Source organism: Fusarium proliferatum, assembly GCF_900067095.1.
Source record: "Fusarium proliferatum ET1 genome assembly, contig: FPRO_scaffold001, whole genome shotgun sequence".
NCBI lineage: Eukaryota > Fungi > Ascomycota > Sordariomycetes > Hypocreales > Nectriaceae > Fusarium > Fusarium proliferatum.
In genome coordinates, this window is record NW_022194790.1 from 4,653,760 (window position 1) to 4,681,379 (window position 27,620).

At 49.2% G+C, this 27,620-nt stretch overlaps 9 protein-coding genes across 9 annotated transcripts; 6 read left to right on the plus strand and 3 right to left on the minus strand.

The window, feature by feature from the left end:
* Positions 1 to 774: 774 nt before the first annotated feature.
* Positions 775 to 7,348, minus strand: FPRO_00570 (uncharacterized protein; the record flags this gene model as incomplete). Its single annotated transcript, XM_031224947.1, has 5 exons — positions 775 to 1,309; positions 1,364 to 1,453; positions 1,512 to 3,277; positions 3,332 to 5,710; positions 5,765 to 7,348. The coding sequence occupies 5 exons, from the start codon at positions 7,346 to 7,348 to the stop codon at positions 775 to 777; spliced, it is 6,354 nt and encodes a 2,117-aa protein (XP_031075900.1).
* Positions 7,349 to 7,939: 591 nt separating this feature from the next.
* Positions 7,940 to 10,324, plus strand: FPRO_00569 (uncharacterized protein; the record flags this gene model as incomplete). The annotated part of the gene is made up of 5 exons (XM_031224958.1): positions 7,940 to 8,104; positions 8,170 to 8,264; positions 8,316 to 8,433; positions 8,499 to 8,597; positions 8,648 to 10,324. 5 exons carry the CDS (start codon positions 7,940 to 7,942, stop codon positions 10,322 to 10,324), a joined length of 2,154 nt encoding a protein of 717 aa, XP_031075901.1.
* A 1,634-nt stretch (positions 10,325 to 11,958) lies between these two features.
* Positions 11,959 to 13,550, plus strand: FPRO_00568 (uncharacterized protein; the record flags this gene model as incomplete). The annotated part of the gene is made up of 2 exons (XM_031224969.1): positions 11,959 to 12,183; positions 12,237 to 13,550. The coding sequence occupies 2 exons, from the start codon at positions 11,959 to 11,961 to the stop codon at positions 13,548 to 13,550; spliced, it is 1,539 nt and encodes a 512-aa protein (XP_031075902.1).
* A 417-nt stretch (positions 13,551 to 13,967) lies between these two features.
* FPRO_00567 (uncharacterized protein) lies at positions 13,968 to 14,432 on the plus strand (the record flags this gene model as incomplete). The annotated part of the gene is made up of 2 exons (XM_031224980.1): positions 13,968 to 14,023; positions 14,075 to 14,432. The coding sequence occupies 2 exons, from the start codon at positions 13,968 to 13,970 to the stop codon at positions 14,430 to 14,432; spliced, it is 414 nt and encodes a 137-aa protein (XP_031075903.1).
* Positions 14,433 to 15,050: 618 nt separating this feature from the next.
* Positions 15,051 to 18,144, plus strand: FPRO_00566 (uncharacterized protein; the record flags this gene model as incomplete). Its single annotated transcript, XM_031224991.1, has 5 exons — positions 15,051 to 15,543; positions 15,607 to 15,845; positions 15,894 to 16,499; positions 16,556 to 16,985; positions 17,036 to 18,144. 5 exons carry the CDS (start codon positions 15,051 to 15,053, stop codon positions 18,142 to 18,144), a joined length of 2,877 nt encoding a protein of 958 aa, XP_031075904.1.
* Positions 18,145 to 18,968: 824 nt separating this feature from the next.
* Positions 18,969 to 19,734, minus strand: FPRO_00565 (uncharacterized protein; the record flags this gene model as incomplete). Its single annotated transcript, XM_031225002.1, has 2 exons — positions 18,969 to 19,401; positions 19,463 to 19,734. The coding sequence occupies 2 exons, from the start codon at positions 19,732 to 19,734 to the stop codon at positions 18,969 to 18,971; spliced, it is 705 nt and encodes a 234-aa protein (XP_031075905.1).
* Positions 19,735 to 20,336: 602 nt separating this feature from the next.
* FPRO_00564 (uncharacterized protein) lies at positions 20,337 to 21,266 on the minus strand (the record flags this gene model as incomplete). The annotated part of the gene is made up of 1 exon (XM_031225014.1): positions 20,337 to 21,266. One exon carries the CDS (start codon positions 21,264 to 21,266, stop codon positions 20,337 to 20,339), a length of 930 nt encoding a protein of 309 aa, XP_031075906.1.
* A 2,006-nt stretch (positions 21,267 to 23,272) lies between these two features.
* Positions 23,273 to 25,048, plus strand: FPRO_00563 (RGB-1 protein phosphatase 2A regulatory B subunit; the record flags this gene model as incomplete). Its single annotated transcript, XM_031225025.1, has 6 exons — positions 23,273 to 23,316; positions 23,391 to 23,431; positions 23,505 to 23,602; positions 23,683 to 24,334; positions 24,387 to 24,967; positions 25,025 to 25,048. 6 exons carry the CDS (start codon positions 23,273 to 23,275, stop codon positions 25,046 to 25,048), a joined length of 1,440 nt encoding a protein of 479 aa, XP_031075907.1.
* Positions 25,049 to 26,163: 1,115 nt separating this feature from the next.
* On the plus strand, positions 26,164 to 27,615 carry FPRO_00562 (uncharacterized protein; the record flags this gene model as incomplete). The annotated part of the gene is made up of 5 exons (XM_031225036.1): positions 26,164 to 26,406; positions 26,486 to 26,511; positions 26,575 to 26,591; positions 26,646 to 26,986; positions 27,046 to 27,615. 5 exons carry the CDS (start codon positions 26,164 to 26,166, stop codon positions 27,613 to 27,615), a joined length of 1,197 nt encoding a protein of 398 aa, XP_031075908.1.
* Positions 27,616 to 27,620: the final 5 nt, after the last annotated feature.

Consider the following 27,620-nt stretch of genomic DNA (forward strand, 5'->3'; position numbering starts at 1 on the left):
TAAAGAAGTATAAAAGAGAGGCACAGCCTGTCAAATGTTTCTATCAGACTCTTGGTCTTGTCTTGTCAACAAGAAACGAGCGAGCGAGCGAGCGAACGATGGTTCTTTGGGTAACACAAAGATAGACAAAGCAAGCACAAGGAGGAAACGCGAGAGGCACCACCTTAACCTTTATCCATCAACTCACTCTCGACAACGGACACGAGACCCAGAAAAGAAAGTGGCAGTGTAGAAAAGAGAACCACAGTCCTTGCATCAGAATGTGTCAGGGGCTCGGAATGTGGGCGCACGGATTGTTTCAACCTCACAACTAGCAGCTGAAACAGTCGCATTGTCCATCAATTTACTTTGAGTTGGAACGTCACCAGGATTACGAAACAAGGGTGCTTTGTCGCAGGCATCCGTTGATCAGACAAGCGTCAGGTCTCCAGTCTCGCACAACCTTGCTCGTACGTATCACCGCACTGGGCTACACTGATGCCGTCCTGTTACCTGAACGTTCTGTGCATGAAAAATGTGTGTCTATTTTAAATCTTGATCAACCGAAACTGGATGCCGGGGGTAGCCTTGCCCCCTTTTCCTTTTCGCTCATGTATCAATTGCCCTGCAACGCCGTGCTCAGTTTTGAATTATGCCATGAGTTCTTTTCCTGAATGCAACTGCCATTGATGGATGTGCATGATCGCATTGTTTCACCATCAAAATTGGACGGCTTCCCTCCTCCTCACAAGTTCCATGTCAACCGCAGCTTCAACTCCTCCAACCGCTTGCCCCTCAGTGAAAACCATCATACCCTTGCGAGCCCCTGCTCTGTGTTTGTCGAACGGTGGCGTTGCGACGAATACTCTCGCCCCAAACCGAGTCGTCAAGCATTCCACGGACTTGCACAGGGCTAATGGGGTCCAAATGATTGCTCTCACGGCCCGAGGGCGCTGACGATCTTGCTTGCGTCGTCGATTGTTGCTGTTGCTCATGTGGATCATCCTCCTCGATCTCAAAGCTAAAGGCTGATGGTTGCGCAGGTGTTGTGGGCGATGGAGGCGCGGCTCTGGGGAAGCTGAGAGGATGACTCCACGATGTATCGTGCAACGATAGATCCACAGATCCCAGCCAGTTTCGTGGCTCGCCTGCGTCAACACTCGATGGACGCGAGGCTGGTGAGAGGGGAGATCTCGGCCCTGCTCCACCTGTTTCATCGTCGCTCAGATCGTTCTCAACAAGAATCTCCGGAATGTTCAGCTGTGGCACTGCCGTCATGCGGGCCGAGTGCTTTCGTAGCATGTGTTTCTTGAATTGTCTTGAATAATATCTGTGTTGATGGTGAGCAATTCTCTTTTCCTGGGTTCGGCTATAGATAGCTTACAATGTGTCGAAGAAGCCCAATACTACGCCACGTCGGACTTGGTCGTCTACTCGCTGGAGACGGGCTCGACGCCTTAGGAACTCTTCGAGTCTTTGTGTTTTTTTTGTCAGCCTTGGTGAATAGATTTGCGGCGGGTGGGATAGCTTACTTCAGGCTCTTGTTATCACTGATGATGTTATAATGAGCAAGAATCATCAAGACACTCGTAAAAGAGATGCCCCTGTCAGGATCTGCGGACACCAAGACCTCCTCGTAAAAAATGTTAAAGCGCCGACGCTGGTGGCGCACCTTCTCCACGTCAATCCTCCTCAACCGTGCATTGAGTTTGTTCAGGTCAATGCCACTGAATCCGCTGGTTGTCGCGATGGACGAGTGATGTGTGAGTTTCACATCATCCCTTATATCTTCCAAAATAGAGTGAACACTGTCCTCCGGATCATAAATGCGCATCTGAAAGACGCCTGAAAGCTCGCCAAGAAGACGGGGAAAAGCTGCCTTGGTGATATACCCAGTGCCTGCTGGGTCAACGCTTCGCCAAGCTTCTTTGAACCGTCGAATCTCATCGCGATCAACAACAGCCATGCCACTCGAGCGTTGAAAGACATAACTGAAGCTCTCGTAGATGAGTGATACAAACAGGTTCACAAAGATATACATACTGACGATGTTCCATGCGATAAACAGGATTCTGGCCCACGATTCGCTACCACAGTCACTGTCGAAGAATCTAGGCTCGTCAACGCAAAGTGGCGGCTCTATGCTGGCATAATCTTCCATGACAGCATTCCATCCTTCACCCAGACTCATTCTGAATAGCAGAATCAGGGCTTTGGGAACGGTTCGGAAATTTATGTTTTCCGCAGTCTCTTCGCCGAATCGTGTCAAACTAAAAGCTTGAGTCATAGCAATCGCGAAGACCAGGAAGAATACCAGCCAGGTGGCAAGCAAGTTACCAATAACTGTCAGACTAGCAGCGGCCGTTTTGAACAGCTGGTCCAGCGCGTCGTTGCGGGGAATGAGGAGGAGTACAATGGCGACCAAGAACACCTTATGTAGCTGAACATAGGTTTCAACCTCAGTGTCTGATATGAGTAACGCGAGAGTTGAAACAAATGCACCGAAGACAATGAACAGAGAGTAGAGATCCCATGAGCTTCGTCGGAAACGTACCCAGCCCAAGCCAATGATACGAATTGCAATGTTAGCCGTGTATGCAACGATGAAGGCGAAGAAAACAAAGTCGCGATATCTTGTCCACCACCATGGCTCACTGGCGAACTCCGACACAAGCACGATCAAATGTAGTACTAGAACAACGGTAATTGTTTGATACCACTTACCCTTCTTCTCGATAGCTCTCTTGTGGCACCATTTCTTCCAGCTCTTCTCAGAATCATCGTAAGAACTCTTTGAAGGTGAAATTTGTCTGAGAATCTTTCGTAATTCGAGCCATGACCGTTGTTCCGCCGTCAAATAAGCGACACCTGTTTGTTCGGTATAATTCCGCATAAAAACAGAGATAAAGAGAGTGAGTACAAAGACGGTGGCCAACAGATTGAATACGACGAGGAAGATGGCGTTGCCCTCTGACGCTAGGTCTTGGGGCTGCTTCATGCGGCCGGTAATGGCTTGAACAGCAAAAGAGACGTCTGTCCATCCCTCTTGACTAACAATCTGGAAAAGAATAAACAAGGATGCCCCAAAATCGTCGAAGCTGAAGAAGGGGTTCGCTGCAACACGAGGGGCGAGCATTGGCCAGTCGTCGCTAAACGGTGTGCTCTCGAACTCGCCATAGCAGTTATCCATGGTATTAATTCCGTCGCCACCGTCATTACAAGACAAAAGTAAGCCATTGAATAGGTTGAGACCATAAATGGCAAACGGAATGAGCAGAGACATCGAGACAAACGCGGCCTAAGGAAGCAATTAGCGAGGAACACGGCTACAGGTGAGGAGATGGCAACTCACGCCTAGGATTTTCCACCAACCAACGATAATGAGATCGTGAAAGGTGTTTCTGGCGCTGTTGCTAACATTCAGCAGTCGAAGTGCACGGAGCGCCTTGAATGCGCCTATTGCTCTGGAAATAGCGCCGTCATTGATGAGGAGCGTAACAACATTGATCCACAGAGTGACCAAAACGACTGAATCCATGAATCCCCAGGAACTTCGCAAGTATGCATTCGGGGTCCACAGGAGTCCGTCCGCAATGATCTTGATCGCAGCTTCGACAGTAAACACAATCGCAAAAGCCATGTCTGTCCAGATGTACCAATTCCTAATACTGAACTGATGTTGCTCTTGGTACTCCTTCTGATACAGAGGAGTAGTAACACATGCAAGGACGACCATAGCCACGATTGCTGCATAAATGAATATCGTGAAAGAATACCAAAGGAGGGTGTCAGGAACTACACCATCAATGCGCTCAATACCCCGAGAAGGACCAACGACCCGCTGACAAAGCCGGCGCAGGCTGTTGTTTGGTGAAAAGATGTACAAGGAGGTATTGTAATTTGGGTACTTCGCAAGATACTCTCGCTGAGCCCTCTTTCGAGTCATAGTGGCAGACATTGCCTGTTCAGCCATTTGTCGAGGATCTGAGGTATCGTTCGCGCCGTCAAACCGCAAGCTTGAATAAAAGGGGTTAGGCTCCTTGTCGCTGAACCACCCTTTCACCCTTCCCCACATGGCAGAGAGACGGCCAGGTTTGATCTCGCCACCCAACAACGTAGTTGCGCTTCTAATAGGGGCATGGTGCAGCCGGTCCTCCTCAGGTTTAGGATTCATTTGATCATCCAGGAACTCGCGGACCACGGCATCCTTGAGAAGCATCTCGACTGTTGCTGGCCCGTAGTCGAGGGGATCCTTATTTTTGCGATGTTTGGACAGGCCAAAGATTGTAGAAAGGGCCAGGTTGCTAGATGAAGCTCCAAGGTCTCGCCTTTGAAGAAAAGCCTTGACTTGCTGAAGCCGTTTCTCGTCTTCGGATACATCAAAGTTCTCCTGAATTACAGCAATGAACATGTTGATGAGAATGAAGAAAGCCACAATGAACCAGCCAATGAGTAGAATGGCCCCTATCCATGAGGTATTCTTGTGCCTAGTGTAGGAGGTGACAGTATAAAGAATATCTGTCCAATTCTCACTTGTCAGAACTTGGTACATGCCCAAGAAGGAGTTGTAAATGGTGTAGAACGAGATACGATTGAGTTCGCCATCTTCATACACGGGAATTTCGCCTCTGAACAACTGCGCAGCAAAAATCGCCACCAAAAATGTCATCAGAAACACAAAGAACATCAGGTTTCCGATACCAGCGGCATTGCCTAAAACGAGGAGAATAAGTTCCCTTGTCACTGGTATTGCTAACACAATACGATAAACTCTCAGAATTTGGAACACCGTCAACCACCAATACGCTCTGGTGTAGCGAATAGGGGGGATTAATATGATGGAAGTGATAATCGCTAGGCCGAGGTCGAAGAGGTTACGCCAACTTTTGTGGAAGTAATTCCAATCAGTCGCAATTCGAAAGATCATCTCGATATCGAGAAGAATGGTAACGATGATCTCTGCAGTGTTAATGAAGCGCTCTCTTCTTGCTGACATGGTTGCGCTGCGGCAGGCCTGGCATAGCAAACCAAAAGTGATGATCAGAATCCACACTGCACGGGTTTTATAGAACATGCGTTGTAAAGAAGATGTTCGGCGAATTCTTTCATCGGGTCGAGCTTGCACCGGGGATTCCTGGCTGACAGTGAATGCACTGGCTTTGCTCTCTTCACGGATGACTTGGAAGGATGAGGTAATGACAGCAATCAACAAGTTCGTCAACCACAGCATCATGATCATGATACCTGCACCAAAAAAGAGAGCAGCCTGTACATAATCCGAGCTCATGGTCATGTACATAAGATCGGAGAAGGTGTTTGCGCTCATGATGACAAACACAAGTTCTAGCGAGTTGAAAATGTTGTCAAAATTGACCGTGCCGTTGTGTGGGTTGGATTGCTGAAGACAAATGGAACCTCGAGGACACAGAAACCCCTTCCCTTCATTCGTTCCATTCATAAGGTCCGTCAGGGACTCTGAATTGTTGAACTTGAGCCAAGGCATGGTTTCGCCTGTTTGGTTGTTCAAGTAACCGCCACAAAATGCTTCCTCGTTTGTGTAGGAAGCATCAAGGTCCGTAGGATCAAGGGGGTCAAGCCACACGCACTGCCGACTCAAACTAGCTTTGAAACTCTGGACCCCTATAATTGCAAACAGAAGCCAGAAGAAGGTGAGGAGAAATGCAACTCGAACGAGTAAAGGCGTTGCTTTCTTCAAACTCCTGAGAATAATCTAAGAACATGTAAGCGTGCTTGTTGATGGGTGAAGGCATCATGGTAACCTTACCGCAGTACCGTTCGTTAGAGCAAGTAATCTCAGAATTCGTAAACAACTCAGCATTCGAAATGCGTAAAGATCGTGCTTGGTTTCGAGGCCCGAAATGCTCAAGCAGAAAGTGATCCAATACGAGACAACGGCAACAAAATCGAAACGATTGAAGGAATGGCGTAGAAATGCTCGCCGAGCAAGCTGAAACCTTTGGTGCTCTTCCAGAGTTCTTGGCAATGCTTGCTGGCCTTGCATAAACGTTGTAAAAGATCTTGAAATTGCTGACGGTTCCGGTCGGTATTGCGACTTCTTCTTTACGGATTTAATCCGCTCTGGTTGGAAAACAGCACGATACTGGTCTGCTATTGCGGCTCGAATTCCCCTTTTACGGTCAATCGTGCTGTACTCTGCTGCGTTCAACACGAAGCCAGACACAATGATACGCGAGATAATCTCCAGAGTGAAGATAATGAAAAGAGCAAGCATAGCCCAATCAATAGGATGCTGTCCCCATCTTTCTGGGCGTCCATTCTCAAATACATTCGGAGCTGCCTCAACCGCGAGAAGGATAGCCTGCAAGACTATCAAAAGAAGCAAGAATGGCTCCGTATATGGGTTGACCAAGAGGTCGCAGAGTCTTAGTCTCAAAGGGTTGTCCGGTGAGAAGATTCCTAGAGACTTTCCTTTGAGAGGATTTGGTAAAGGAGGCCTCGGTATATCTGGCTCAGCTTCGGTCACATTAAAACGTGGTTCTGTAGATTTTTCGCTTGACGAACGAACCAGCTGTGGTTGATACGAAGTATCGGCAAACATCGAATTCATCGTATCCCGATTCCTATCTTGATCATGTCTACTAGGTGAACGGGAGCGATGCCTCGATGCACGGTGATCAATGACTTCTGTTTCTCCGCTAATGTTGACAACTCTCTGTGACATTGCCCGCACGATCGAACCAGCACGGGACAAAGCGCCCGATGTAGAGGGCGATCTTGACCTCCGATATTCGTTGGGATTAAGAGAGGCGCCAAAGTTGCGATTTCGAGTTGACCCATAGCTTACTCTCAGATCTTCGCCAAGGCTTCTCGTATTGCAACCGCGCGATGGGCTGTTTTCTAGGCTTGAAACCGTCTGAAAACTGTCTCGATTTCGATCATCCAAATTACTGGCAGATAAAGAACCAGATATAGGCTCAACTCCAGCCGTCAACGGAACTCGATCGGACTCGGCGTAATCGGTACTCGGCGCATCTTCGACATAGGGACCGGGCGGGTCGTATGTACGAACCGGTGTAGAAGGCATTGGAGGACTTGGCTGATGGTGATCCATGCCCGGAGGGAGCGCAGCCTGTAGAGCCATTGGATCTATGGGTGACCCTGGGCTAACATCGTCGTCGAAACGATCGTAGGGTTGATCCCAGTATGTTGAGATACCAGGAAGGTTGGCAGACATTTGAGGAACGTCGGGCGGAGAAACGCTCGGCTCTTGCCGTGACAGACCAGCTTGCGTCTGTTGAGTATCGAGATGCGATCCATCTAAGTTCTGAAGCGGGATAGACAGGCGCCGCGCTGGGCGCCCGTCTTGATCCCAAGAGTGTGAAGACATGGACCAACGAAAGGACTAATGACCGCCAATGCGGTCCAATGTCATGGAGAATGGTGATTATTGGTACTACTACCAGAATGAAGCATCGCTAACGCTTCATGGGGGAAAAAATAATAAGAGAGCGTGAACTAAGTATTGCTCAGGGTTATTCGTAGAAGCGAAGAGGTAGCCAGTTTGCTACATCCTAATCAGGAGTCATAATAAGATACCGCAGGACGGCTGGATGTGACAGTAAGGTCCAACTTACGCACTGTACGCACAGCAGCTTCTTTGGCAGAGTGCCATGAAATGCCGTGTGCTTTTAATAGAACAAGGTTTCTGCTACAGTGTGGAGAGTTTCATCCCTTGGAAAACGGAGGTCGTAAGCTGAATTCCCAGGAGCCAGGGTACCTTAGCTTACCTACAGTACCTCTTAGTAGGTTAACTAGTATCTTGGTCAAAAAGTGATACTGGTAGTGGCATGTGCTTGTGGCTGACAGCGCCACAGCTCGTTAGCTTTTCGCGACCCACAAACGCCTTAAACACGCTTCTAACATTTGTGACGCGACTGGCTGGCATCCTGACATCGACATCATCAACTTTTCTTCAACCATGCCGTCTCGCAAGCGCTCGCTTGCAGCCATCGATGGCGACGATGGAGAAAAAGAAAATTCATTACAGCATCGCATCCGTAATATGTGGCAATTTGCGAACCTCTGCCAGTGGATATACATATTTGGCAAGGCTGCGAAAATCGACGAAGCTATCGATGTTGAGGTATGATCACACAACAACCCAGTACTTCAGTGGTGGACAGGCGCACAAACTAACAAATTACACAGGAAATTGAGACAGAATGCCTCAAGCCGAACTCCAGCATCTTGGCAGACATTGCCCTTGCCCTTCTCAAACTAGTTTCGTCGCATCGTGGTTTAACGTACGTTTCCAGAAATTGGGATATGCTGTTTTTGCTAATGGTGATTCGAAGGCATGAAATTTTCGATGACCAAGCACGAAAACAATTCACGAAGAAATCGCCGAACTACAATCCCTTCGGTTCTGGTGAAACACCCCTCAAATTCAACGATTTCGACATCTTTACCAAGGTAGGCGATGAAGAAATTATGAGGCGCGGCCAGTGATCCGAGGCTAACATACACTGCTTGAGTAGATCAAGGTCATGCAACAACTGACCCAATGGGCCATGATCCATCCTGAGCGTATTCGGGATAAGATGGAAGAGCAAAAGGATAGCGAGCAAACAAGTTGGGTTAGTTCACATCTCAACAAGAAGAGGCTTAGCCACTAACAGAATTCTAGCGAATAGAACCTTACGGTTGGGATGCAGATGACAGAACCTACTTCGTGCTGGACGATAACCGAGTGTATCGGCTTACAGAACCTCCGATGATTACGAAACCCACCAAAGCGAAGAAATCCAGAGCATCGTATGGAAGTCGGCGCTCCAGCAAAAGACGACAAATAACCTTGAATGCAGAAGAAGTGGTTGAAACGGATCAAGAAATCAAAGAAGATACCCCTCTTGAAGATGATGGCCTGGGTGGAATGACATGGGAATGTCTCGCCGTAACTCTTGATGATGTACGATCTGTCGTGGATGGTTTTCGGAAGAGCCGTGACGAGAATGAGAAAATCCTGCGCAACCAGCTAGAAAAACATCTCGTTCCTATCCTTGAAAAACAAGAACAATCTCGGCAACGCAGAGAGTTACAGCGAGAGCGAGAGCTAGCGAACGCTGCCAAAATGGCAAATGCAAAACGATCGAGCCGAATTGCTGGGAGAGTTGAACAACAGAGGCAGGACGAGCAGATTCGAGAGGAAGAACGACACCGAAAGGAGGAAGAAGCAAGCAAACGACGCGAAGAATTGGCGCAAATTAAAATGGAAGAGGAGCGCGATAAAAGACTGGTGTCTCGTGAACAACGATTACGAGAACGCGAGGCACGACGCGTCCAGCATGAGGAAGAACTTGCACAACTCTCCGAAGACAGCAAGAACTTATCAAGTAACAGCACACGATTATCTGAACGCCGCCTCCAAGTTGAAATTGAGAAAAACAAGCAAGCTCTGAAGGAGCTCGAGGATGCGGAAGAAGATTGGATTTTCGACTGCACTTGTGGTCTCTATGGCCAAGTGGACGATGGAGCTCACAGCGTAGCTTGTGAGAGATGCAATGTCTGGCAACATAGTCAATGTGTTGGGCTGAGCAAAGCAGCAGCTGACCAGCCGGAATTCCACTATATCTGTGCTTCTTGTATTCGGCGCGAGCAAGAAGCCAAACGGCCCAGACCAACCATCAAGCTGAAACTCAATCGTCCACCTAACTCTGGCGCCCAGTCAGATCCATCTCGCTCTTCAAGTCACTTAGGGTTATCTTTTAGTGGGGAGGATCGAAAGGTCAACGGGACAGGGTATGGAGACCACGACGTATCTAACGGAAACGTTGAACATAGCTTGACTCCATTGGCTTCCACCCCTGATACCAATGGCAATGGCGTTGGCTTTCCAAATAGTATGATGGACGCCCGCTCAGAGGTGAGTAAGGAGGTGCTTTACACACCCCAAGGGACACCGGTGATCCCGGCACCTGTCAAGCTAGATGTCAGCATCCAGGGCAGCCCACCACGCAGTACGTCTATGACCACACCTATGACGTCCTTCCGGACACCTAGTCCTTCGAAAGGTATCGATAGCTTCCAGGGGGATAAAACAGCTGAGTCGGCGTTGAGCACACCTCAGATCAGCCGCGAGATATATCGAGCAGCTCACGAGCAGAACGGAACTATACCTTCTATCGCTGGGCTCTCCCCAACCAAGCATTCACCACCTCGCCCCATCGACTCTGCCAGTTCGAATAGATACAAGGCTGCTACTCCAATACTTCCTCCAGTCGCATTATCACCCTCTCCTCAACATCAGATTTTGACTCCGCCAATCAAACCATCGGAGCCACCAAGACCGTTTGAAAACCGATGAACACTCCAAACACAGAGATTTAATGAGGCATGGGTCCTGGTCAACGCCACGGCTGTGTTGAGAGGCTCTCTAAACCATGTTTCGCCATGACATGAGACTTATCACTAAGCCAACTCCAACAGTAATACAAGCACAACCAATGCCATGATGGTGTTAACGAGAAAACGCTGAGTCTTTTCCTCTCATTGGAGAGGTTTAGAACTATTCAAAACAATCGCCTGTCATGGGGCCTTGAATGAGAGGATGGCACAGGCAGGTCAAATCACACTTTCCCCAATCTGTAAGGGCTCTATACTCGTCTCCAGATCAAACAAGGCAAGTGGAAGACCAACAGAATTTGTGATCTGATGCACTGCAGCAACGCGAGACGCGAATGGCCGAACCTATACCGAAAATAGGGTGTCTATCAACATTGCTGGGCGTGATAAAAATGGTGGCCAGGAACAAATGGCCAAAGCTTCGAATAGAAGCCTGTTTCTTTTTTGGACGCCAGGACGAAATAGTCTTAAAGGAAGAGATGATCTGCCAAAACAGAACCAACAGGCCAGGCCGGTACAGGGTTAGATCAAGCTGGGCAATTATGGATTATTTGGTTGGTTAGTCGTTCGGCTACCACGACACATCAAACAGACGCTGCCAGCACGACTGCGAGTGGCCGCTTGGTCCCAGTTATCCGGCACTTGAAGCAAACATGCTACAGCACTCCACATAACAAGCCTGGTAAGGCATGGCAGGGCAAGACTGCTAATGGAAGCAAAGCAAAACGGGGGTGGACAGGAGCTGTTGGAGTAGCAGGCTTGCGAGGCGCCTTTGGTTATAAGTAAGAGAATATGACGGATATTAGATCGAGATCGATTCACCAAACAATAGAAAGTCAACAACGTCTCAAGTTAGGATGGTTGATGACAGCCAGAGGGGCCAGAGGGGCCGGATGCGCACGTCAAAGGAATGCGCCGTGGCTGAACTAGCGGCATACGAATAAGGCGGTGCAGGGGAGCACAATCAAAAGTATGACATTCTGTTTCTATTGAATGGATTGCGGCTGGACGCCAAGCGGCCCCATCTCTTAAGCTCATAGGGCTTCTATTCTATTTGTGCTTCTCCATGTTGGCCCGTGTGCAGTGTGGTGGGTGGTAGAGAGTGGAGGATACCGGCCAACGACACATGTAAATGCAGCTTGGAGAGGTCTACCACTCTGGTAACGGTCCGCATTGCGGTCTGTTTCCCAACAGGATAGTCGTCTGCTCCGGTTCCTTTGAACTTAGGAGCGTAAGGTTGCTGCTTGTCTATTTGTGGGCATGGTCCTGGCGTTGTAGACATATCTATGGTATCTGAATGTCCCAAGCACATACAAAACCACTTGTGGCAGCTCAAAGAAATCCGACAAAGACGCCCTTGCTGAGTGCTCTACCTTCAGTCCGCTTAAGACCAACATAGCTACTGTCAAAAGACCAGACTTTATCTCTTCATCTACGTTGTGCAACTTACAAAGTCCACTTGCCGTTGTTCACTATAGTACCTGCGTCGTTCCATTGGCTCCATCATCATCACCATCAACAACAACACAGGACTCTTTTCTATCCTTGCATCCCGTTGCCAAAAACAATACCTAAGAGCGGCGTAAGACACACGACATGCCGCAACAGATACTTCCAACTCCGCCATCTTCTTCTGACGGCTTCTCTCAACAACCAGTGGCCATGGAGTCACATACTTCGTATCCTCAAGGCTCTATGAGCCCAGAACAAAGCTTTGCCGGCTACTCTTACTCGACTCGATACTCTACTCCCGTTCGTGACGACGACTCTTCTGTGTATGAGCCATCAACTGTCTATTCTCAAAGAAGCGATGTTTCGTTTGTAAGTCAAACAGGCCCAGGCAAGTTGCCACCATAGCTAACCTGCGACACTAGCAAGGTTATGCTGGAGGTCTAGGTATCACAAGTAACCCTTATGGTCCTTTGCCCGATGAGATCGGCTACAATGTAGGTTTCACGAGAGCACATGGAGAGCCAATAGCTGAGCCAACGAAGCAGAACCATCTCCCGTGCACTCCGGAAGCGTCGCCTTCAGCACCTTGCCCATCTAGCGATGCAATTACCACTCGCAGCGGTCTCAATATCGCTAAGAAATCGCTTACCACACGATCACCAGCAGTGAGAACTGGTCGAGTTCAGAAGAGAAGCCGTGCAGAGAAAACCAAGAATGGCACCAACATGCTTTCAAAACCGCTTTCCGAAGCTGCCAGAGACTTTCCCGATATTCACGTTGCTGATATCGAGGCCTTTGTCAGTCGGCCAACTGAAGAGAGACTATCGGAAACTTCGCGTAACAAAAAGGCTGGTCAGATCAAACGTCCAATGAATGCTTTTATGCTATACCGAAAGGCGTACCAGGAAGTCGCTAAGACGCAATGTTCTCAGAACAACCACCAGCATGTCTCAAAAGTCTGTGGTGCCGCATGGGTCTTGGAGCCAGCGCAAATCAAAGAGAATTTTGATCAATGGGCCAGAATAGAGCGTGTGAACCATCAGCGAGCGCACCCCGGATACAAGTTCACGCCCTCAAAGCCACGAAAGACCAAACGGGATGGGGATGGCAATGACGACTATTCAGACAACGACTCAGATTGGAACGGCGGACGTACCCGGAAGTTCAGATTCCGCCATGCCACACGACTAAGCGAGACACCAGTCGCCTACGATGCTGCGGGCAATGCGATCGGAGAGCCAGCCATGCCATCTTACCATGACATGTATGCTTACCCGGCTCTAGGTCGGCCTCATTCACTGCCATACGACGATATCACACCCAGCTCATTTGACCTGGGCATTCGTCAGTACAGTGGCCTCAACATCAACAGCGAAGTAATCAGCAGAACCCCTTCTCCTGGTGCCATCGACTACCCCGTACACGGGCTTGATGGATTCGCCAACTGCTACGGACCACCTGGATCAGGGTTTGACAATGCCGCTCCCCATCTCTTCGGACCTGCTCAGTACGATATCTATGATGGGATCCCTGCCAGCGTCCCTTTTGACCAAGAAGGCTGGGTGTCTCACAGGGAAAGTGGTCAAGACCTGATGCCAGTCATGGGAGGTTACGAAGACACCACAGCACAAGACGTGTACCTGAAGGGAAGCAAAGATGCTTGGAAAGTCGAAATCATGGACGAGCCTGGTCACTTCGAGGATTGGTATGCACAGACTGAGCAGGGGCTCCAGTGAGAACAGGCATCTTGATGTCCCCGTGTAATTGTAGCAATTTTTCCTTGCGTGTTTTACTATTTGGGTGAATGGATTCGAGCATCATACATTGGATCGAGCGGTTTGATTTAGACCTGGTTTTTCTTAGGGGTGCATATTTTAAACAAGAATCGGTAGGGTTTTGGCAAACACCCATGACTATGATTTTCTCATCTCAATGTGTAACTAATTCGAATCATTCTTTCTGAAAGCTTGTGTGTCATGTGCATGGATGGGGTGGTGGAGAATGGCGCAGGCTTAGTCATTGGATGCTAGTACCCATGTCTACCTACCTACCTTGCCAAGCTTGCCTACATCTACCTAGGAGCCGCGACTTGTCCCCAAGACGACGCCCATCTTCGTCGTAACTGTGTCCAAGCTGTCTGATTCCAATACATGATGACTTGGGTCTCTAAAACGGTGACCGTTACTGGTCTAGTTCTATTAGCACATGCGTAAGCTCGCCAATTCTTGGTATCTTCACAGGAAACTGACAATCACTCCAGTTGCTACTCCGCGCAAGAGCACTCCGTCATCTCGTCAACTGCGGTGCATCATGGCCAACCGCAGCCGCTCGCAACACACTCGCTCCCAATCGACATATCGATCGAAGCACTGGTAGCGACTTTGATCATTGTCCTGGGCTTGGTTCTGGGAACTCCCAAGCTTCGACCAATTAAGTGGCACGAATGGGCTGGCAAGATTGAGCGCGAAGGAGAGGCTGGTTTCCAAACAGGAAGTGGCGAGGTGGAAAAGGACTACCGTGGAAACCCTTTCAGTGTGCTTGAGACGAGGCCAGGTTTCATTGACATCCGCAAGCAGCGACGTGAATTCACGAGTTGGGTCAAGGCTGACGAGAAGTGAGGACAAGAGCTCAGACACCTAAGATGGGCGACATCACACCCTTATCGATTTGACGGATTTCTATCTTAGCAGAAAGAACCGCTGTTGAAGTCATATTCCTGGCGTGCTCAGGAGTATGTACGACTCAACGGGTTGACGAGCGACTAGCCTCCAGAACCAAATAGAGAGTCTATTCATATACCTGCATGATCACATTCAATACTGCATTAACCAGTTGCACCGATTGTAACAATACCTACTAGGTAGGTCCTGAAGTAAGGTAGGTACTCAAAATAATGCTGGCACTTGCCAGAAATGCCTACCTTAGTAGGTAGGATCGTTTATGAATCTCCTTGTATGAGGTAAAATTTGCGATTGAGTTCCTTTCACGCGTGTATCCTTCCTTCCCCATAACTACAATGGCCAAGGAAACCTCCAACGCAATAGGGGATAACTAAAGCAGTAAAAGGCTCCTGCCTTGACTCACATAGACGACTACAGAAGGTCACTCCCGTCCTGATCTCTGCTCTTGCCATTGAATGCCTGATAACTGCGCAGTGTGTTAAGGTCATCCTTCCCCCTCCACGCATATTCCCTCTGATCTTCCGGCAACAAGCTTATTAAATTCACTCAGCCAATATGCCCAAGACGCCAGGCTCGAGTGCTTCTGGCTCAAGTCGTCGTGGTCGAGGTCGAGGAGGTAGAGGTTGGAGGGGCCGCACTTACAACCGCGGGAACAGTGGTGGTTTGTCCTCCAGAGGTGGCTCAACACGGTCGCGAGCTCGCAATCCCTCTTCATCAATCCGCTACGGTCCTGCTTCCCGGAACCAAGAACAATATTCTGATTCACAAGAACCGCAGACGCCCGGTGCCGACACTCGTGCTCGAAGCAGCAGTGAGCCCATTCAACATGAAGTTGTCATGGCCATCGATCTGAGGGAGAATTTCACCGTTGGGTGTGCATATTTCTCAACTACTGACGGGATTCTCCATGTATCTGAGGACATTGCCACGGCTTCGCTCGACATTGCGGAGCAATTTCTTATCCACATCCAACCAACCAGTCTTCTTGTATCGGCAAGAGCACCTTCTAGTTTCCGGGACGAACTGGAAAGGATCGCTGCATCAGAAGGTCAGCGAGAATACATTTATCTTCAAATTCGTAGGATGAGCAACTGACAAGAGGCATGAATAGATGCCTCAGGAGGGGTCATTTTCCGCAGCTTGCAGTCGTCAGAGTTCTCAATCGAGACGGCACACGAACGGCTTGTCAGCCTCGATTCTCAAGCTTTGTCTGCTACTGGTATTGTATTCTCCACAGGGATTGAGGAGGACGGTAGTGAAGAATCCATACTGGGTCTTTCCCAACCTGAGTCGCAAGCATTCCGTCAACTTCGCTACGGAGGTTGCATAAACATGAGTAGCCAGGTATCAGTAAGTGCACCCTTCCCGTATTATGATTGGGATGTTAATATGCTTTAGGTAGGATGTGCTGGCGCCTTACTTGGCGATATTCTTCGTCGACGATCCGCTGGTTTTCTCCCTGATGGACAAGTTGCCGGAGTTCTCTTTCGTGTTGTTGATATCCGCATGTTTTCCCTTAATACTTACATGTATGTCAGTACTGACGCTCTCTTGTCACTGCAAATTCTGCAGACCGAATTGCACCCCAACAGCCAAGCGTGGGGACCAGATGCGAACAAGAGCAATTCGAAAGAAAGTCTTTCTGTATATGGACTGTTCCATCACCTGGCTTGTACCCCTCAGGGACGTACACAACTACGTCAACTCTTCCTTCGACCCCTGTTGGACCTCGACATCATTTCGGAGAGGCAGAGAACCATCGCAGTATTGCTTCAACCAGATAACGCCGACAAACTTGCACAATTGACTTCGACCCTACGCAAAGTTCGAAACATGCGCACCACTTTAGCTCAGTTGCGAAAAGGCATTGAGTTTCCCTCTGCTGGTCAATCTTTCGATAGGGGCGTATGGGCAACAATCCAGAAGTTCACCACCCAAGCTCTGACTCTCAGAGAAATTATAGGCTTGATTAATGGAGGCTCTGATATAGTGATCTTCAAGAAAGTAAGGAGCTGCCACAGGAAGTGACCTGACGGTTTAAGCTAATGGTATTGACTAAGCTGATTCATTCCCTCGAACCCGCCAGCTTAGTAGTTGTTGGAGACATGATCAACAAAACAATCGATTTTGAACAGTCCAAGGAACGACACAGATCCTCCGTCAGAGCCGGAATAGATACTCAACTTGACGAACTAAAAAGACGGTATGACGGGATGGACAGCTTCCTGACAGAAGTTGTCAACCAACTCAATAGGGAGTTACCACAATGGGCACGTAAATATGTTCGGTCGTGCATCTTTCTGCCACAAATAGGTTTCCTCACAGTGGTGGAATCAAATCGCCTCACAGGTAACGGGCAATATGAAGGAGAGGGGACAGCTGTTGCAGCGTGGGAAAAGTTGTTTACTGCGGACGGTGCAGTGTGCTACAAAAACAGCTACATGAGAGAGTTAGACAAGGAATACGGAGACATGTATTGCCAGATTGGAGGTGAGTTTGTTGTCAGTAGTGTTTTGCAAGCTTGAACTCACACGAGGCAGATCGGGAGGTGGAGATTATACATGGGCTTGCAGGTAAAGTTTTGGAGCACGAGGGGCATCTCTTGCTTGCCTCAGAGATGTGTGGTGAGTTTGATGCAATACTTGCCCTTGCGCTTGGGGCCGAAAAGTACAATTGGCATGCACCACAAATGGTGGAAGCAAGCATTATTCACATCGAGGAAGGCCGCCATCCTCTGCAAGAACTCGTTGTGCCGGCCTTCATCCCAAATCCATGTCATCTCTTTACAGGGACATCAAACATAGCGGCGGTCCAAGACGGCTCTCCTCAGGCTCTGGTACTGACTGGGCCAAATCACTCTGGAAAGAGCGTCTATCTGAAGCAAGCAGCTATAATTGTGTATCTTGCCCACATCGGCAGTTTTGTGCCGGCAGTTCAGGCAACAATCGGGCTCACAGAAAGCATCTTGACTTGCATGTCTTCCAGGGAAAGCATGTCTGGAGGTGAGAGCGCTTTTGCAACAGACATGAAACAAGCTGCGCTATCAATGAAATCATCAACACCCAAAAGCCTCATCTTGGTAGATGAATTCGGGAAAGGGACCAATGGCGATGACGGTGCCGGACTGCTATCCGCGTTACTGGACTACTACCTATCTCTCGGACCTGAATGCCCTCGACTACTTGCTGCCACGCACTTTCATGAAGTTTTCGAGTGTGGGTATTTGGAAAATCACAATGGGTTACGCATTGCGCACATGAACGTCAGAATGGACTGGAATGCGTCACTTGTGGATGATCAAGTGACCTTCCTCTTCAACCTTGAGTATGGTCATAGCACGTCGAGTTTTGGAGGTAGATGTGCAGCTTTGAATGGGGTGCCAAGCGCAGTGGTTGAACGAGCCGAAAACATTTCAAAGTTGCTGGCCCGAAGCGAAGACCTGAGTGCGGTTTGTGCCCGCCTTTCTCGATCAGAGGAAGTCCAGCTTGGCAAGGCAGAGATGACTGCGCGGCTGTTTCTAAGCGAGACCTTCGGCGACCAAGACGAGGCCAACTTAAACGCGGAAGAACATACGAGGGGTTCTATTATTGAGGTCCTAGAGGACATACTATCACCTAATATTGGAGCAGCTGTTGCCGAGTCCATATAAGGGGGCAATTTGCGAGGACTATGAGAGGGCTACGGCTGAGCACTTTTCTTCACTTCTTCGTCATGATTCCATCAAGATCTTTGCCGTCAAGTGTATACTACATCTACCAACTCTCGTTAGTAAAGCCTATTGCTGCATCTAGAGTCTCATTGAACTTGCTACCTGACGATTGAAGGACATTAGAAGGTTGTCTCAATCAGTGGGTTCCTGCATAATCATGAACTTTAGGGAAGGACTATCGAGCCTTTTCTTATAGCTTCATGGAATCGTTTGAAACCGTACAGTTTTCCACTGTGAAGCTCCTGAGCTATGTTGCGTTTTCAATGAGGCTTGGGAATGTTTGAGTACCTAGTGAAGCAAACACATCGCCAAGCAAATACCCTCAAGACCAAGATCGAAAAGATTTCAGGTAATACATGGCGAAAGATTAAAAGTGGCCAACCCGACGACACAGGGCTGAATAGTCACCCGAGTCAATATTTGTTGCTGTACTATTCTATATACAAAACCAAAAACATACATACATTCCACATCAAGCGCACGTCAAGTCTTTCAGCATGAGCGAATTTCAGATCTCATATATAATGTGATAAGCACACTTCATAGTTTCAAGCCATAACAACGTAGGCTATTCATGAAATGCGTCATAACTGCAGTCATTCGCTCTGTTGAGCACAAATACCCCTTTGAGTAACGAGGCAAAGTAATGTCTTCCCCAGCAGCGGTAGCAGGACGATAAATCAAACCCGGTACGCTAGCACCAGCGATCATGCTTGCAAGGTCCATGATCTTTGTATCAAGCTGCATATCAGCTTGTTTGGCACCTAAAACAGGACGTTGAGTATGGCAATGCCGGCCCCAAACCCCACAAAACACAAGGCAAGTCTGTTGGAGGATGAGGCATCGTTCCCATAATCAGAGCAGTCATCACTGGAAACGTTTCTGCAAGCACGAGAGCTTAGACTAGAGCAGACCGCGGTTGCTGATGACGATCCCAAAGCCTGTCCACCGCCTTGAACTGTTGTACCTCCGCCACCAGGTACAACTATAGTGACACCATATTGGCCTCCATCTCCGAGGAAATTAACACACTGATCGTAGTTTTTTTCGCAAGCATCAACGGCCGAGGTACATGCAGCTTCGTTTGTAAATGTTGTGGCAGCATAGGGGAAGGCGAAATATGAGTTCGGGACGTAGGATGCTTCAGCGGTTGGTTCGCCAGTGGCCGAGGCTGGAGCTGTACCTGTGCAGACAGCGCTTGGCATCGTTAGCAGTCAATTCGTTCGTCGAGAAAGAAATCGGAGTTCTGAGCACTCACCCAGATGGACAACAAGCCGGTTCATTGTCGGCGTCCACGGCACACGTTTGGCCGTTTTGGCAGCATATGTCGCTAAATCTCTCGCCAAGCTCCTCAGAGCATCGAAATGTGTTCGCTGGGCATGAATCGTCCCGTCTGAAGATGACAGAGGCAGGCGGAATGTAGTATGCTGGGGCGTATACTGCCGTGGCTATTGCTTCTACTTGAGGAATGTTCTGAGCAGATGTAGAAACTGCAACGAGGCCAAGCCAGATGCAACTATAACTGAACATGACGATGGTTGAGAGCAAGCGAACGAGAGATGATTGGGTTCAGCTGCGAGAACGAGGCTAAGGCATCAAGACGTTCTACTACAGGCCGGTAAATCATGCGAGGAGCAGCGAATGTTGGTTGAATTCGTGAATAAGAGAAGCCTTGGAGAGATCCTCGTCTCGTGTTTTCTCTCTCTCTCTCTCTCTTTTTCCTTTCCCCGGCCCTCGTCTATGCTTCCTTGTCAGCTTCCAGGTCCAGCCTCCAAGTCAGGGACCTAAGACGATTCCAGTGGGGTCGTTAACTAAAAGGCTTAGTCCGTAACGTCGCAAGCACTACAAGGTTGTGTAAGGTACCTTAGTAGTGAGCAGACCATTCAGCTTGTTTCTTTGGGCAACAACATGACAGGCAAGCCAACCAGCTCAGCGTACCCAGGTGAGGCGTGGGATGATGTCATGGGTCCCTGTTGACTGAGCAACACCTGGCACTTAGCGAAAATCGACTCAATCAATGAACTTCACAATAGTTATTGTGTCAAGGTCAATGCTCACGTAAATGCATTATACCCCCAGTACGATTGTTGCTGTTGGTCAAAATATTTGAGATCGACCTGTAACTTGATTCTTCAAAACCCCCGGACATGGCCCAAAATCTGCCGTAGCCGATCCAGTGCCTTTGTCTGAGGCACAGCATCAAGACCTGGATTCTTAACTTCTACGACTTCTCTTCGAGCTTCAGCTATCAGAGGTTCCAAATCCCCCCAAACATACTCTGTATACCCATTTAACACCTTGTCCCATTGTTCAAGGTAGCTATTCCTCACTTCGTCGGCACTCATTGTACCAAAGTGGAGCTGCCGTTCGAAATCTGCTTCAGGTCCTGCCTGGTCAAGAAACTCGGGGTTAAAGTTGAGTAAATCATCCCAGCTAAACCCAGAGCAAGCCGGATCTGCAGTGAATAGTGCTTCTCTCAGTTTGGCAGCCGCCTCTGGTGTAAGGCCCTCATCTTCAGCATCCGGATCATGAGCTCCAAGCAAAACACCATCAAGTGCCCCATATGATTCATCAAGTAGGTTGACTACAGCAGCGCCATCCATCTTCTCTTGCTCCAGAACAGCGCTTGGCGTAGATGGTATATAGTGGCTTTGGTTTGGGAGCCTTCCATGTTGACTGGCATCCTCAACCTCTAAATTGGAGTCGGCACTGAAGAAGGCGTCAAATGCTTCCGCCGATGCGCCAGAAACCAAATTTGTCTGGGAGCGTAACGATTCACCAGGGGCTATTGATCGCAACCTGTGCGATGATGCCTCGCCCGTACTGGATGAGTTTCTGCCAGTAATGTTGCTGCCACTGGAGCTAGCTTTTTCGTCTGGTCTCTGGCCACTTATATCTGGACCCGTTCCGAAGGCATGGAGAGCAAGCCTGCCAGAAGCTTGAAGTCTGCTGGTGATAGAGTCAGACTTTCCAGGATCGTTATCTGTGGCCTTTCCTTTCGATTTCGCAGATGCCTCGTTTCGTTGTTGTGCTCCCGGTTGTTGTCTGTTGTCGTTGTCCATGGCTGTCTATATCAGCCGAGGAGCATGAACAGCTATTGCTCGAGCAGTAGAGGCAATGAGTTGAGTGTCTTATCTGATAACTCGAAGGTAGAGAGGTTGATAGAAAAGTTCTAGAAGCCTGATGATGGGCACCTCGGTTCATTCGCTGTAGACGTCTAGGATATGATTAAACTATAAAATAGCCGCGATGAAGTTAAACCGGGGGGCACATGTCAAAACCGCTCCGGGCGGATGAGCGGGTGCCGATCGGCATGGAGCTTGGCACCGGATTTCCGAGAAACGTTAATAATGCCTGATACCGCTCGTGAGTCGACACCGAAACGGCTCTGACGAGTATAATTGAGTCGAGAAGCTTGCCTTGGTAGGTAGGTGGTTGTTTTTGAATGAGATGAGATCAAAACGGATCGCGCTCTATACTTTTACCACCGGTGCTGACCGTGCTGCCTGCTGTCCATCTGAATACCTTCCTATGGATGTCAAGTCATCCAAGCATACCCCGCTGTTACATCAAACTTGATCTAATATATGGATTAAGGTAGATGTAAGCTGCGTAGATGCGCCCAACGCAATAGCCTGTCATTGAGCCTCACTTTGAAGAACTAGAATGCCTACCTAGGTGGCTCTAGCTCTCGTCGCTAGCAGAGCTTACAGCTATGTATATCCCTGGTATGCGCAGAAGTCTGTCAAGATAGGTAAACTTGGGCTTCCAAGGGTTGAGCTGTTGGGGTCACTAGGTCGGTAACCCCTCACAAACAGAAGCAGCCCACACAGGCACGTTAAGTCATCGATTTTAGTATGCTGATGGCGTCTAGCCTTGAGGCACAGCCTATTGTAGGCAATGAAGCCTTGGAGCTCTCTTGTGGCTTCTGGACCCAAGTGCCAACTCAGCTCTGAGCTATTGCTTAACTCTTACTGGAGGTGGTCCAGTCTCTCTCGCAGAATCATCAACGTAGAACCTGACATGAGGGATCCACCATAAACTGTCCTATCCCATCGATCATCCAGCCAAGCCCAAACCAGGCCCGGCCAGGCCAACCCGAAATCGAACTGGATCAGATCAAAGCAGCTTGACTTTTGTTTCTGCTGTGTCACTGCCCTTCCCAGCTTGTTCTTGATATGTTGTCGACACAAAATAAGCCGTCTTGTCTGCAGCGAAACCTTTCCGTACGTAAACATCACGAAACTCGATATATTACAGACATAACAATACCCACTACAGCTAAGCATAGGTGCCTAGTTCAAGACCTCCACTGTTGTCTTGAGCTGTCTTCCTTTACCTTAGTAGGTACCTTACCTACCTTCAGTAGGTGGCCAGGTCTTGTGCCGCCAGCCCAGTGCAGTGCAGTACAGTAGGCAGCTCACCAACCTACCTAAGCACAGCGCAGCTCAGCACAGACTTCAGAGCGCTCTCCCTCCACTCGCTGTCTCCTCCCTCATCTCTTTGGCCCGCCCCTCCGTTGCTTCTGCTCCTCGCCCACATCCACATCCACATTCACGTTCAAACCAAAGCAGACCAGCCTACCACCATTACCACCCGACCATTATTCTTCAGCCTTGGACGCCTGCCCACCTCCTAGCATCATTCAACCCTCCGCCGTCCTGCCTTCGATATCCCTTCCTGCCATCGGACAGGATAATTTTGGACGACGTCTATAGATCACGGCGGCATATCTTGGTAGACCCCACTGCGGCGCCGACAAAAGACGATATCCAGAAACGACACCACCGCCCATCCACTCACCACCTTACCTTACGCTATCCAACAACCACCGCAACACCAGATCAGACGTGTGCTGTTGTAGCTTCCATCATCCATCCATCTCCCTTCGTGTCGCCTCGACTCGTCAACTTCAACTACTTCCGCTGTTTCCAAGTTCTCGGCTCCGATTAATCCTCACCTCCGCCTTGGCCCCGCCATTCGAACCCACAGCTATCGATTCTGACCTTTGCCTCCCTCGATCAACAACCACAACCCCTCCTGACCCCCGCCCTCGCCGCTCACCAAGATGGTTGATAGCGAGACGAATTCGCCCACGTGGAAGTTCACGCAGTACGTAATCTCTCCTGATCCCTTATTGGGCTCCTCTCGCGTTTTTGAAGGTGAAGCTGAGCTGTCGTGTGCAGGTGTTTTGGTGACAAGGGCGATGTTGAGGACATCACCGAAGGTATGTCACCACCCTCTGCCTACCTCAGAGCCAGTTGTCCATCATGGTTACTAACTGCCACGCTCTGATACAGCTGATATCATCTCGACGGTTGAGTTCGACCATACCGGAAACTATCTCGCTACTGGCGACAAGGGAGGTAGAGTAGTGCTCTTCGAACGCAATGAGACGGTACGTCACCCCGAATGTTTTTGCGTGCGGCTTAGCTTTGGTGCTGCACTATCTATTGTCGCCGCTGACCATTGATGCAGAAAAAAACCTGCGAGTACAAGTTTCACACCGAGTTTCAGTCGCATGAGCCCGAATTCGACTATTTGAAGTCCCTCGAGATCGAGGAAAAGATCAACAAGATAAAGTGGTGCAGGCGACAAAACGCTTCACACTATCTGTTGTCTACCAATGACAAGACAATCAAGCTATGGAAGGTGTTTGAGAAGTCGCTCAAGGTTGTGGCGGAGAACAATCTCTCTCACGATGTAACTCCTGGGAGCATTGCAGGTGGTGGCGGCGCTCCCAAGCCTTTACCGTCTCATCAGTTTAAGAACGCCGCCGACCTAAAGCTGCCTCGGCTCACACATCATGACACAGTGGTTGCCGCCGTGCCACGCCGGACATACGCCAACGCACATGCCTATCATATCAACAGCATCTCGGTGAACAGTGACGGAGAGACCTTCATCAGCAGCGATGATTTGCGGATCAACCTCTGGAACCTCAATATTCAGGACCAAAGCTTCAACATCGTCGACATCAAGCCTGCCAATATGGAGGAACTTACTGAAGTGATCACAGCAGCCGAATTCCACCCCATGAGCTGCAACTGGTTCATGTATGCCAGCTCTAAGGGTACCATCAAGCTTGCTGACATGCGAGAGAGTGCTCTATGCGACCAGCACGCGAAACGTTTGTGCACCTGAATTTCTTGTATAATTGCAAGCATGCTGACTACTCGTAGTATTCGAGCAGGAAGAAGACCCCTCGTCGCGATCCTTCTTTTCCGAAATCATCTCCTCTATCTCCGACGTCCGGTTCTCACATGACGGCCGATACATCTTATCTCGCGATTACCTAACTGTAAAGATTTGGGATATCAACATGGAGCGACAGCCTGTAAAGACGATACCGATCCACGAGCATCTCCGGCCACGATTGTGTGACACATACGAGAACGATAGTATATTCGACAAGTTTGAAGTTGTCTTCTCTGGTGATGCGAAGAACGTTATGACAGGCAGTTATAACAACAATTTCATGATCTATCCTTCAGACCCTGACAAGGAGGTCGAGGTGGTCCTTCAGGCGGACAAGTCGGCTTTCAAGGCGAAGAAGGTTGGTGTGCCCACACCAATCAACGCTTCGACAAGCCCAACAGCCACCAATGGCAAGAAGGGTGGATCTAGGGCTGGTAGTCCAGGCGGTCAGGGCCAGCGAATGCGTAAGGAGACAGACGCGGACCAGATCGATTTCAACAAGAAGATCCTGCATATGAGTTGGCATCCCTTCGAGGACAGTATTGCGATTGCAGCTACGAACAATGTAAGTAAAACTGAAGCACACCTTTGTATGTCAACCATGGCTAACGTGCGGGCACAGCTCTTTGTCTTCTCGGCACTCTAGACCATGGTAACGGCGTTCATCTCGTACGGCAGTTAAGCGACCTAGTCCCTGGCTTGAAGTCGAAGTCGCAACAGCAAGAGTATAAGTACTTCAGCCTCCGTCATGGTGGGATCTGCCCAGTTCTTCTTGGGCAAGACGTCATATCTCGATGGTGTAGGAAACGATAATACGGAACAACACGACCTACTATACTTAGAAGCGATAGCACGTATCATCGATAGTGCTTGGAATGAATGCTATGCGGAGAGAAGGAAGAAAGCTGGAAGAGGCCCTTTGGATGTGGCCGTTGAAGAGACTGGCGATAGAGAGCTACTGGCTATCTGTCTATGAAGCAAGCGAATGAACCAGCGGGACGAGCCACATGGGAGGGAGGTGAACGGATGCATTGGCTGGCGTTTGGTCGCCACGTGTAGCTGAAACCACAAAGAGACTATTGAGAATCAAAGAAATGCCACTCATGCCTGAGAAGAAGCCAGTTGAAATTATGGATGGCTATTCGCCCGCCATCCGAGTCAGTGGAGTCTCGAGGGAGACTGATGATGGGTAATGGTAAGTTTAGATGCAGGGGCCGCATTCAACGCCTCTGAGAAGAACACAAGTAGTTGATTGCTTGGTCACTTATTGGCCAATCCGCCATTTGTATTTGTATCGCGACGCAGGCCTATGTAAGCTCCATAGCCAATCTCTAAGGCTTTCGAGCTGCCATGAACTCTAATGCAGCAATGTTCCATCACGTAGTACCTACCTGCGATGGATGGTCTCTGGTTGAATTCAAGTTACTTGAGACGAGATAGGGCTGTCCAGCTAGCACTAACTCTTTCCGTGTACCCAGTACGGTTTGGTCCAATGAAATCTTGGTGAGTATGCAGGTACCGTGGTACCGCTGGCCTGGTGCGGGTCAACGCCCAGCCTTACCTACTAATCGAGGAGTCTGGGTGTCCCTCGGCCCCCGTCTCATCTTGGCTCTTCTGCATTCATTACCTGGAGGACAAGCAAGACACAAGGGCAACACCGATAAATCGGCCCAGCCGCTTTTTGTCAGCAGAGCTCTTTGTTGAGGGATACCACCCGTCACTCCCTTTTTTTTTACTATTTACACCTCCCATCCCACAGAGATGGCGACCGAAATACCTTCCCACATCCTCCGCAAGAGGACAGCAGCCCCCAACATGACGGTCCTCGAGAGCTCGGTCCGTCGTGGCAGCGCCTCTCACGGCGCTCCTGTTAATGACCTGGAGCAAGGATCGAGGTCATCAGTAGTGCAGAACATTGCCAATCTGGTGGCTTACGAGGTCGGGCCTTCATTACTGACAGTCGGTGTCATGTTAAGCTTGATCTTTGGAGGATGCTGTTCAAATGTACGTTGTCATTTCCTGCCCCCCGCTACCAATTGTCTTACATGGCCATATGGACTGACCCAACCCATCCTGGCTTTAGGTTTATGCTCTTGAAGCTATCGTCAAGTGAGTTTCCCATGTGTATAATCATCCATACTGTGCTATGAGACTGATGAGTTATTTCTATAGCTTTGAACCATCAAGTGGTATGAAAATCGTCCGCGGCCCCATGACCTACTGACGCATTCTTTTCATTACAGGAACTCTCTTGACGTTTGTCCAATTTCTCTTCGTCGCTGTGACAGGATTCGTCGCTCAGTTTGATAAGAACAGTCGTTTCTTCCTTACACCTAACAAGGTTCCCATCAGCCGTTGGATATTCAACATTGTTCTCTTCTTCACCATCAATGTTCTCAACAACCACGCCTTCAGTTATGATATTTCCGTTCCAGTTCATATCATCCTTCGATCTGGTGGAAGTATCACAACCATGGCCGCAGGCTATCTATATGGCAAGAGGTATTCTCAGATGCAAGTTGTTGCCGTCGTCCTCTTGACACTCGGCGTCATCTTGGCTGCATGGTCGGATGCTCAAGCCAAGGTAGACATTCCTTCTATGAGCTCTGCTAGGCATACGCTAATAATGAATCTTGGCTATAGGGTACGAGTGAAAGCAGTGGTCGTCCGGCCTTCAGCACTGGACTAGTGATCCTCTTCGTGGCTCAGCTTCTTTCGGCCATCATGGGGCTTTACACGGAGGCAACATACGCCAAATACGGCCCTCAGTGGAAGGAAAACCTTTTCTACTCGCATGCCCTCTCTCTGCCTCTGTTCCTGCCCTTTGCTCCTTCAATGGCACGAACTCTTACTCATCTTATGACGAGCACCCCGCTACAGTTACCAGGCGTTTTCGGCTCGGCGACCACTAAGTTCCAGATTCCCAGTCAGATTCTATTCCTTATTACCAATGTTCTTACTCAATATGCTTGTATCCGGGGGGTCAACCTTCTGGCCGCTGCGTCAACGGCTCTCACCGTCACCATCGTCCTCAACATCCGAAAGCTCGTCAGCCTACTTCTAAGCATTTGGCTATTTGGCAACAAGCTAGCTCCTGGTACACTCCTCGGTGCTATTATTGTTTTCAGTGCCGGCGGGCTATACTCAGTGGGTTCGAGAAAGAAGACATCGGCAGAGAAAGGAGTTTCTACCAGGGACAACAAAGGAAGCTGAGGAGC